Source organism: Neomonachus schauinslandi, chromosome 2, assembly GCF_002201575.2.
Source record: "Neomonachus schauinslandi chromosome 2, ASM220157v2, whole genome shotgun sequence".
Classification (NCBI taxonomy): Eukaryota; Metazoa; Chordata; class Mammalia; order Carnivora; family Phocidae; genus Neomonachus; species Neomonachus schauinslandi.
The window spans coordinates 144,517,844-144,528,384 of NC_058404.1; the positions used below are offsets into that span (position 1 = coordinate 144,517,844).

Consider the following 10,541-nt stretch of genomic DNA (forward strand, 5'->3'; position numbering starts at 1 on the left):
CAGTGATTCCCAACTTCCATTTTAACCAGTAATTTTGACTTCCTCTATGATCTCAATTTTCTTTTACTATTGATTTTAATGAACACAGAAAAGGCCACAGAAAAAAGCATAAGGTCTAGTAAATCAAAAAAACCATATGATCATTGAACAGTTGAGCACTTATCATTTCCATTCTTTTTCACAGCCAAGATTCTAGATAAGTTTTTTCTACCAGCAGCCACCACCATCTCCTTTAATCTAGTGCAATCTGACCTCCATCTTCATCATCCACTGAAAACACTCTTTCAACCCTCTCGACATTCAGAAGTCAAAACCAGTGGCATTTTCCCTCCTCCTCAGGTTTTTTCTAGGTTCCTTTTGTACTAGACAGTGTTGACTATTGCTGTAAATTTTGGCTTTTTTGTCTCCTGACTTTCATGTCATTGTGTTCTCTTAGTTGCCATCAGCAAGTCCTGTTAATGTTAAGTTCTAAAAACAGCCCAAGTTCAAACACTTCTCATCACTGCTGCTACTACCATCTTTGTCCTAGCCATGTTGTAATTTAAGTGGGTAATTAGAATTACCCTCTACCTTATCTTCCAGGTTGGTCTTGCCTCTCTTTAGTCTATCTTCCACAGAGCTGATCAACTGGTCTTTTAGAAATACAAATAATATCACCACCCCACCCCTTACCCTCCAATGGCTTATTGCATCGTTAACAGAACACAAAGCCTAGCCCCTCTAAATTTTCTATCCTTGCCTACCTCTCTGACTTCTCTTGCCACTGTCCATGGAGCATGCTCCAGCCACACTGATCTTACTGTCTTTTGAACATTAAACTCCTTGTACTTCCTGTCCAGGTCAAAAATACTTTGGCTCCACACGTTCATATGGCTGAGTTCATTCGCCTCATCTCTCCACGTCTCTGCTCATACATGACCACAGAGATGCCTCCCTGACCACCCTAGTTACAGCAGCCCTGAGACCAGAGTGTATTGTGTATTACTACCTTATGTTGAAATTACCCATGAGACCTTGTACAAGTTACTCTGTGCCTCAGTTTCATGTGAGAAGTGAGTCTTACAAAACTAGTTACATACCTCATAGGGTTGTTATCAGGATTTAATGTTATTACATTTTAGAGGCTTAACAGCAAAGAGTAAGCCCTATATGTGTTTACTACTATTATTGTTATTAATATTTATTTATTTTCTGGCTTTTCCCATTAGAAATACAAATTCCAGGCAATATCTGTCTGTTCTTCACTTATTCTCATGATTTAGAGTAGTAAACACAGACTAAGCCGTCAGGAAGTTAACTGTTGAATAAATGAATGAATGAAAATATTTAACCATTTCTTTTGCCCTCACTGTCTCCTTTTCTTTTACCAGTTTCTTGGGTGAAGACATTTCCTTGGAGTTGATCATTGGTTTCCTTGGCATTTTTCCTCTACCCTCACTCCTTTGAAGTGTTTAACTTGAAATGTTTCTCAGGCTTCAGCCATAGTTTCTGTGATGGGAGTTCCCACAATCACATCTTTAGCTCAGACCATATGGCCAAGCTCCACACTGGGGAGGCAGCTCTAAGTGGATGAAAATTTGGCCTGATGGGGCACCTGGATGACTCAGTTGTTAAGCGTCTGCCTTCGGCTCAGGTCATGATCCCAGGGTCCTGGGATCGAGTCCCGCATCAGGCTCCTTGCTCAGCGGGAAACATGCTTCTCCCTCTGCCACTCCCCCCTCTTGTGTTCCCTCTCTCACCGTGTCTCTCTCTGTCAAATAAATAAATAAAATCTTTTTTTGTTTAAAGATTTTATTTATTTATTTGAGAGAGAGAATGAGAGAGAGAGAGCATGAGAGGGGGGAGGGTCAGAGGGAGAAGCAGACTCCCCGCCGAGCAGGGAGCCCGATGCGGGACTCCAGGATCATGACCTGAGCCGAAGGCAGTCGCTTAACCAACTGAGCCACCCAGGCGCCCCAAATAAATAAAATCTTTAAAAAAAAAAAAAAAAAAGGAAAGAAAATTTGGCCTGAGACTCGGAAGACCTGACAGAAGGTTCTTCCTGTGACTTTACTTGCTTTGTGACTCATAGCAAACCACCACCTTTCTGGAGATTATATTCTCTTGTAGGTAATAATTGTCAATCTCTACCTTCCATCTTAGATAGTGCATTGAAAGAAAGTTAATAAAAGGGAAAGTGTTCTGTAAACTGCAAAACAGTACATGTAATTTTGAGGTGCTGCCAAGTACCTCCAATATGCTATTTATCCATCTATACCCTGCTGCTCTCTTATTCAACATATTTCAAGTTGATTAATTTCCTTTTTCCCAAACTGAATTCTGACTTGATTTTCTCCCATTTGTCATGTGCATCACTAAGCACTTTTCATTCTCCTTCTGTGATGTGTCTAAAAGTTGCCTCCTGCTCTCTCTTCTCCCAGACATAATCTCACTCTAAGCTTTCTTCAGTGTACATCTAGGTAGGTCACTCCAACACTCCATTAGTTGGTCTCTCCACTCCCAGCCTTTCTCTCAATCAGTCTTCTCAAATAATCTCGTTTCAATCTTCCCAAAATTGTATTAGACTTCTATTACTGCTGTCACAAATGACCACAAATTTAGCAGCTTGAAACAATAGAATTTATTGTCTTATAGTCCCGTAGATCAGAAGTCTCACCCAGCCTCACCCAGCTAATATCAAGTTGTTGGCACCAGGTAAATAGCAAGGTGTTGGCAGGCTACATTCTTTTCTGGAAGCTCTGGGGGAACATCCATATCCTTGCCTTTTCAAATTTCTGTAGGTCACCTGCATTTCTTGGCTTGTGGCCCCCTTGCTTTGTTTTCAAAGCCAACAACTATGGGTCAAGTCCTTCTTAGATCACAGCTCTCTAACCACAGATGGGAAGAGTTCCCTATTTTTAGGATTCAGGTGATTAGATTGGGCCCACTGGGCTAATCTCAAAGTCTCTGACCTTCATCACATTGCACTGTTCCTTTGGCCATGTAAGATAATATATTCACAGGTTCTGGGGATGAGGACTTGGACATTTTCAGGGGATAAGGGGTATTATTCTGCTTACCACACCAATTTAATGGTGTCTCTCCCCTGACCAAGAGCTTAAATGATTCCCTATTACCCATTAATGTAAAGTTTATCTTCTCAGTGTGGCTTTGAAGATCCTTCAGATTAAATTCTTAGCTATTCCAAAACAGAGATCCTGTACACTATCAGGGTAGTCTCCCTGACATACTTTAGATATGCTATGATTTTCCTAGTGCTTTTGCTAATTATTTTTCCATTTGACATGTCTTACAATCCTTCCTTTGCTATCAAAGTCCTGTCAATTTTCCAAACCCACCCCCTCAAGAAAAGCTTCCCAATTGATGCCACCTTGCTCTAAATTGTTTGACATGATGCTGTTTGTGTTTCCTCAGAATTTACTTTAATTCTATCAAACCACCCATATCCTTCCTACAAATTTTTTCTTGGTTAGGCCCGAATCATTTTCTGTTTCATAAAAGTCAAAGAACCCTAACTGCTAAAGCCTTGCATTGTTCTTTAAACATATTCATAACTTCAAATTCTTTTTTAACTACAGTATATTTCATGCTTTATTTTTTCAAATACTCCACAAGCCCTTGTATATTACTAGATACAAAATGCTTTTCAATAAATATTGGTTGAGTGATTCATAAAGTACTGATTTTTTTTTTTTCAGAATGTGAATTACTCCTGATAGCAAGCTGAGCACAAGGAACATGACATGTATTTCCTTGGTATCAATCCTGCCATCCCCAGAAGGAGAAATAGAAAAGCATTGCTCCCTCCTGATAGATGGATTGGAAGGGCACCCCTCCACTAACTGTATTTTTTTGTTGTTGTTTATTTTCTGTATCCCCAATGTTTTCTATAATGTGGTCACACGGCCTCCATCTGTTTAGCATATAACGGTTCACTCACAGCACCTGCATTAAATGAGCCTAAGCTGTGCTTATTTTCTTTTTTTATGACTTTTTTTATTGTGTTATATTAATCACAATACATTACATCATTAGTTTTTGATGTAGTGTTCCATGATTCATTGTTTGCATATAACCTCAGTGCTCCATGCAGTACATGCCCTCTTTAATACCCATCACCAGGCTAACCCATCCCCCCATCCCCCTACCCCCCAGAACCCTCAGTTTGTTTCTCAGAGTCCATAGTCTCTCATGGTTTGTCTCCCCCTCTGATTTCCCCCTCTTCATTCTTCCCTTCCTGCTATCTTCTTCTTCTTTTTTTTTTTTTAACATATAATGTATTATTTGTTTCAGAGGTACAGGTCTGTGATTCAACAGTCTTACACAATTCACAGCACTCACCATAGCACACACCCTCCCCAATGTCTACCACCCAGCCACCCCATCCCTCCCACCCTCCACCACTCCAGCAACCCTCAGTTTGTTTCCTGAGATTAAGAATTTTCTTAATAGGTACTTTGCACTTCAGGCTCATAGGAAATATTTGGAAGACTTTTCCCAAATATATCTCTGAAATTCAGAGAAATTGAATGGGCTATCTGTGTTTGGTTTCCTATGACGAGTAGTTAGCACTAGCTGGTGACCAGACGGGATATTGAAAACAGACCCATGTTTTATGTCTCCTTCTTAATAAATCCATGTTAGAACCTAATGAACAGCACTTATGTTTTATAATGTCTTGTGACCATTTGGGGAGAAATGTGTTCTAGAATTGATCAAAGTCAAATTAAGGGCCTATAATTTTCTTCTTTAGAAAACTGTGATATTTTAACTTTCGTTTCCTGGAATTTTCTTCTTTCTGCATAATCTCTTCAAAATGAATAATTTTGACATTGTTGTAAAAAGTTGAGAGTAATCCTCTCTGAAATCTCTTGAAAGTGAGTCTTTGGCACCTCCAGAGGATCATACCAGGTTTTCAACCTAAGGTACAGGAAGGATGAAATTAAATTGAACTAAGATAGCAACATTTTAGAAGGAACAATGTTTTAGGGGAATATCAATTACTGAACATGTTACTTTTGAGTGTCTAGTGGATATCCAGTGGAAATGTTACATAGGTAGTGGGATAAAGAAGTCTAGGACTACAGTAGCCAAATAATGGAAAGAGCCCAGATGTCCATCAACAGATGACTGGATAAAGAAGTGGTATACACACACACACACACACACACACACACACACACACACACACTGGAATATTACTCAGCCATCAAAAAAATGAAATCTTGCCCTTTGCAATGACATGGATGGAACCAAAGGGTATTAAGCTAAGCGAAGTAAGTCAGTCAGAGAAAGACAAATACCATATGATTTCCCTCATATGTGGAATTTAAGAAACAAAACAGATGAACATAGAGGGAGAGAAGGAAAAATAAAATAAGATAAAAATACAGAGGGAGGCAAACCATAAGAGACTCTTGACTATAGAGAAAAAACTGAGGGTTGTTGGATGGGAGGTGGGTGGGGGATGGGGTAACTGGGTGATGGGCATTAAGGGAGGCACTTGAAGTAATGAGCACTGGGTGTTCTATGCAACTGATGAATCACTGAATTCTACCCCTGAAACTAATAATACACTATATGTCAACTAAATTGGATTTTAAAATTTAAAAAAAAGAAGTCTAGGCTCAGAGGAAATATTTAGGCTGGGAGGAATCAGTATATAGATGATAATTAAAGGCACAGGACTTTGTGAAATAAAATAGGGAGTGGCTACATACAGAAAAAAATTCCCAAGATGGGGATCTGGGGGCATGCCAGTGATGGGGGATAGGAGTTACTCAGGAAGATCCTGCATGAGACTGAGCAGCAGGTGAAAAACCAGGTGAGGGTCATGTCCTAGAAGCCAAGTGAAAACAGTGTTTCAGAGAGCCCTTTTCCTTAACCCTCTGGGTTCTCAGACTTTGAACAGAGTCAATCTGAGGGTTCTGTGAGATCCCAAGATTTCATTTTACAAGAACTTGTGTTTCTCCTCAGAAAATTCTAAACTGCATCTGAGACTTAACTCACAGGAAGTCTCTGCGGCCTGACATGGCCAGAACTGGGGAATCAGTAGACCTTACTTCTCATGCCAGCTCCATGTTTTACTACCACTGGGACTCTGGACAAATGGCTTTCCCTCCCTATCAAATGGTCATAGTTATGCCTCTTTGCCCTCTGCAAAAGCTGATGAAACGATCCAAGGAGTGGACAGAGCACTCTGCACATTGTTGAAGTATGTACCAAGGACGCCATCACTGTGACTGAGGTTCAGAGGGACCAATATTTCTTGCTGGGAAGCCCCAGGGAAGCCAAGCCTCTTGGTCAGCCGATGCTGAAGGAATCATGAGACACACTCTGGCTGATGTGTTCTCTCACAAATTACTGCTCAGTAGATATCAACTCTTTCTAGAAATATTCTTTTTGAATACTCCTTGAACATATTCTTTTAAAAAATAATAACAACTAAAATTTTATAACGAATGCAGCTCCTTTTATTTTAAAGAAATTCTTCATGGTGGTAGGTCAGAAGTATAATAAATTTATGTGAGGCTTTCCCAAACTAAGACTATTATTTTTCTATCTTTCTAAGTCTTTATATCTAAACACATTGTAGTTCTGTCACTGCTTTTACTTATTATGGAAAGAAAAAAAGAAAAAAAGAAAAAAACTCCATTTATCAGTGAAACTCTTTTATGCACGATAGTTAATGCATTTTTATTTTTCAATTGTGTTTTTTCCAGTTCCCAACAAAAATAAATAAACATTAACAACATCTTGTAAAGTATCTATATTCTCCTTCAATATCTTAAGGTACACAATTATCAAAGTTGATATTGAACACAAACAAATTGATACAATTCAGTACTCTGATAAAATCCATTGTCAAATAAGTTAGTTTAAACTGCATGCAACACAACTTTATGTTCCATAGCATCTTCAATATAAACTGTATACCAAAATGGCTCTTCAAACTCAAAAAGTGCAATTAAAGAGTGCAAAAACAGCAAAGAGAAAAATACACTATCTTACAGTTAGCGTCATCCATTTTGAATAACGGACCTGTTTTAGGTAAAGTTACTTTTTGCTATAACATTAAAAACATACACTGCTTTGCAAGTTGTTACTCCCTTTCTCCCATATGAATAAGAGTAGGAAAAAAATAAGAAAATATTGGGTAGCAAGTTAAACACATTTTTTCCCTCCAAAGTCTACAGAGTGGATATTGGAGCAAAAATGACAATGCAGATCAGACATGAGCTTTTCAAAACAAGATTACTGAATTCAACAGAAATTAGAAACTAGTACGTATATTTCCAACATAAAAATTAACTTAATGCCTGATAGCATTTGTTCTCAGTACATTGGATATATATAGCCTCTTCTAGAAATATATATAGTGAGAAATCTGTAAAATAAGGAAGAGAAATATCAGCCCAAATCTTTCCATTGTTTGTAGGAAATTTGAGCTGATGGCAATCATCTGCTACGTCTGCTCAGAATTACCCTCATTAAAACAATTATTTCTGACTTATTTTCACCCATAGGACACAATCTGGGTCATATCTCTTTATTATTTAATATACATTTATAAATATAGATTTATTCTTTACAGGGGCTAGTTTTTTTAGGCATCCTTAAAATTAAAAACACCTCAAAGTACTTACAATTAGTTACATAATATGAATTGAGATGTTTAAGATAAACCAATGTAACTCCCTTTTTGTAAGTTAAATAAGTGAATTGCTGTTGAATTCTCAGTAAGTCAGTTTTCTTTGACACCATCAAGATCACTTAAAATAGGCAGACTTCATTTACATCTAGTAGGTGTCAGTAAGAATGTGTAGGACCTAAGATGTGTTCTTACACAGCACATTTGACTTCAGCTATATTAAATAGGAGCCAGAAATATCCTTTTAGATCTCACTGAATTTTATTTTATTTCTCTTCATCTTGTTTTTAGATTTCATCTATTTTTGAAAGAGCAACAAATGACTATAATTCTATGAGCTCACGTGTACATGTGTTTTTGCATATGAATATATATATTTTATATATGTATATTTTATACACACACACACACACGTGTGTGTTTTTCCCCTAATAGTAAGGGACCAGATCCAACACTTTGGGAAAGAGTCATACGAAAGCACCAGGGCACAAATGAAGGGGAGAAAGAAGGGAGACATCTATATGGAGGCAAATCCTGGCACCTGGCACTTCAGAAGTCAGCCATTGTTTCTTTTCTCTTTGTTGCCCTAGCACCTCCCAGGAAAAAAGGTGGAAAAAGAATAGACCCTCCCTAACAAGGTGTGTGATGCTGAGAGACTCTACCCATAGGCCTAGTATTCAATGAGGCAGTCTCCCCTGAGACTGGGAGGTGTTCCTTATTCGGTTGCTCCAGGTACCCTTATTAACTCAATGAGACCATGGTCTCAAGCACACGAGAAACCTTCTTCTCTTCCCCCCAAAATAAACAAAAGACAGAAAACCGGGCCCTGGTTTCATCTCAGTCTCCAAAAGAAGGCATGGTTAAGTCTCTAAATTTCAGAAGTTTTCAAATGAATTTGTTCATTTGGGAAAATACACTGTGATCTATTTCTTCTACATCCTATATCAGGAGATTACTTTAACCATATAATTTTAAATTGCAGAAGGAGCTACTTAGCTGCATTGTTTTAAGTTAAAACTCTCTTGCATAGAAGATGAAATAACTGTATTACCATCTTTGGACAATAGATAGAATTATTGTCTTATTTTTTAAATGGTGATTAGTCCCTCAAATTTTGGACTGCGACTTAATCTTAGGATTCTTAATCAAAGTCCCTATGAAAAGAAATACCCTTGAAAAGAAGCCCAAATTCGGGCTCCTAGTGTGGATTTTTTTTAATTGTCTCATGAGTGACAGTTATCTCACATAAATGTTGTACTGAAAAGAAAAGAAACATCACGAAGCTATAAAATGCCTACTATTTACATGAAAGATGGTATAAAATGAAGTTGTCAATCCATTTAATGCAAGGAGAAGCTGCAGATGGGTGACTCGTATCTGCAGGAATTGTGGGTAGAGTAAGGAACTGCCCACCTTCCTTCCAGGCCACTAAACATGGAGCCACGGTGGAGGATGGGGTAGGGGGACACAGTCCTCCCCAGTTTAGGTTGTTCCCAGTGTGTAGCGTTTAGCACAGGATCCAGATTTGCTTCTTCCCAATTCCCATCACATTAGTGTTTTGATACATAACACCATCGTGCCAAGTCATACATCAAACTACAATATAGTCAAACCAGTTATCGCTAATTGGAGTAGGAAAATATACTTATTTGAGTTGATTTGACCATATATTTAGGCTTAACAGAAATCTGTCATTTGTGACACTTCCTGAGCAACAAACTGGACATCCTTCACTCCTAAACATGGCGTAGCCGGCAACTAAGCTTTGGAGCTAAAGCATTTAGTCCAGGAAATTATTTCTTACAAAAATATTGACTTTTTTTCTATATTATATATTTCTTATACATTATACATTAGCAAATAGTCTGTCAAAAATAAAACAAAAATAAAAAAAACTTGTCCAAATATATTAAAAGTGCGCCATTGTCGACTTATCACGTGATCCAACATAAATATTATTAATAAAATAGGAATATTAACATAACCAGGCGTGCATAACCATCCCTGCTGGTAGCTTGATGGCCTCATTCAGACTTGTGGCAATGCTGGATCCCCTGACGTCACCCTTTCGTATTCCTTCTTGGGCTCTTTACTTTTTTGATTTCTGTACCTAGAAATATTCAGAAATGAAACTGTTAGCACTGTAGTTAATAGTAATAAGAACAAAGTATGCTAACAAAATAAACCAACATACAGACTCAGAAGGTACATCAGCATAGTGTTTCCAAAATGACAAAGGTCAACAGGTTTAGGCTGGACCAGAGAAAAAAAGGAAGGAGAAAGGGGTAGTGTTCTGTGGTCAAACAATTTGGGGAGGGAATGGAGAAACACAGTTAAAGGACTTCTCCGAGACTTTAACATGTCATGAAAATTATAAAATTCCAGGAGAACATATGACCAAATTTAAGCCTGGGTGTTTCATTCTCTCTCTTTCTCTCTCATTTTTCTTTCCTTCGCTTCCCTTCTCTCTCAATTTTCCCACTCTCTTCTTCCTTCCTTCCTTTCTTTTTCTTTCTTCTTTCTTTCTCTCTCCCTTCCTCCTTCTTTCTTTCTTTTTCTTTCTTTCTTTTCTTTCTTTTTCTTTCTTTCTTTTCTTTCTTCTTTCTTTCCTACTGAAAAAGCAGTATTTCTGGGGCACCTGGGTGGCTCAGTCAGTTAAGAGTCTGTCTTCAGCTCAGGTCATGATCCCAGGGTCCTGGGATCGAGTCCCACATCGGGCTCCTGGCTCAGTGGGGAGTCTGCTTCTCCTTCTCCCTCTGCCCCTGCCCCCCACTCATGATCTCTTTCTCACTCTCTCGTGCTCTGCTGCTCTCTATCTCAAAAAAAGAAAGAAAGAAAGAAAGAAAGAAAGAAAGAAAGAAAGAAAGAAAGAAAGAAAGAAAGAAAGAAA

At 38.3% G+C, this 10,541-nt stretch overlaps 1 protein-coding gene across 1 annotated transcript in view; it reads right to left on the bottom strand.

Annotated features, from left to right (window-relative positions):
- Positions 1-6,756: 6,756 nt before the first annotated feature.
- Positions 6,757-10,541, bottom strand: part of EREG (epiregulin) — a gene marked incomplete at its 5' end in the record, with an annotated part of 19,864 nt that continues 16,079 nt past the window's right edge. The window contains one exon of the mRNA XM_021702286.2: positions 6,757-9,761. Within this exon, the coding sequence (XP_021557961.2) occupies positions 9,680-9,761 (82 nt within the window). The remainder of the gene's footprint in view (positions 9,762-10,541) is intronic.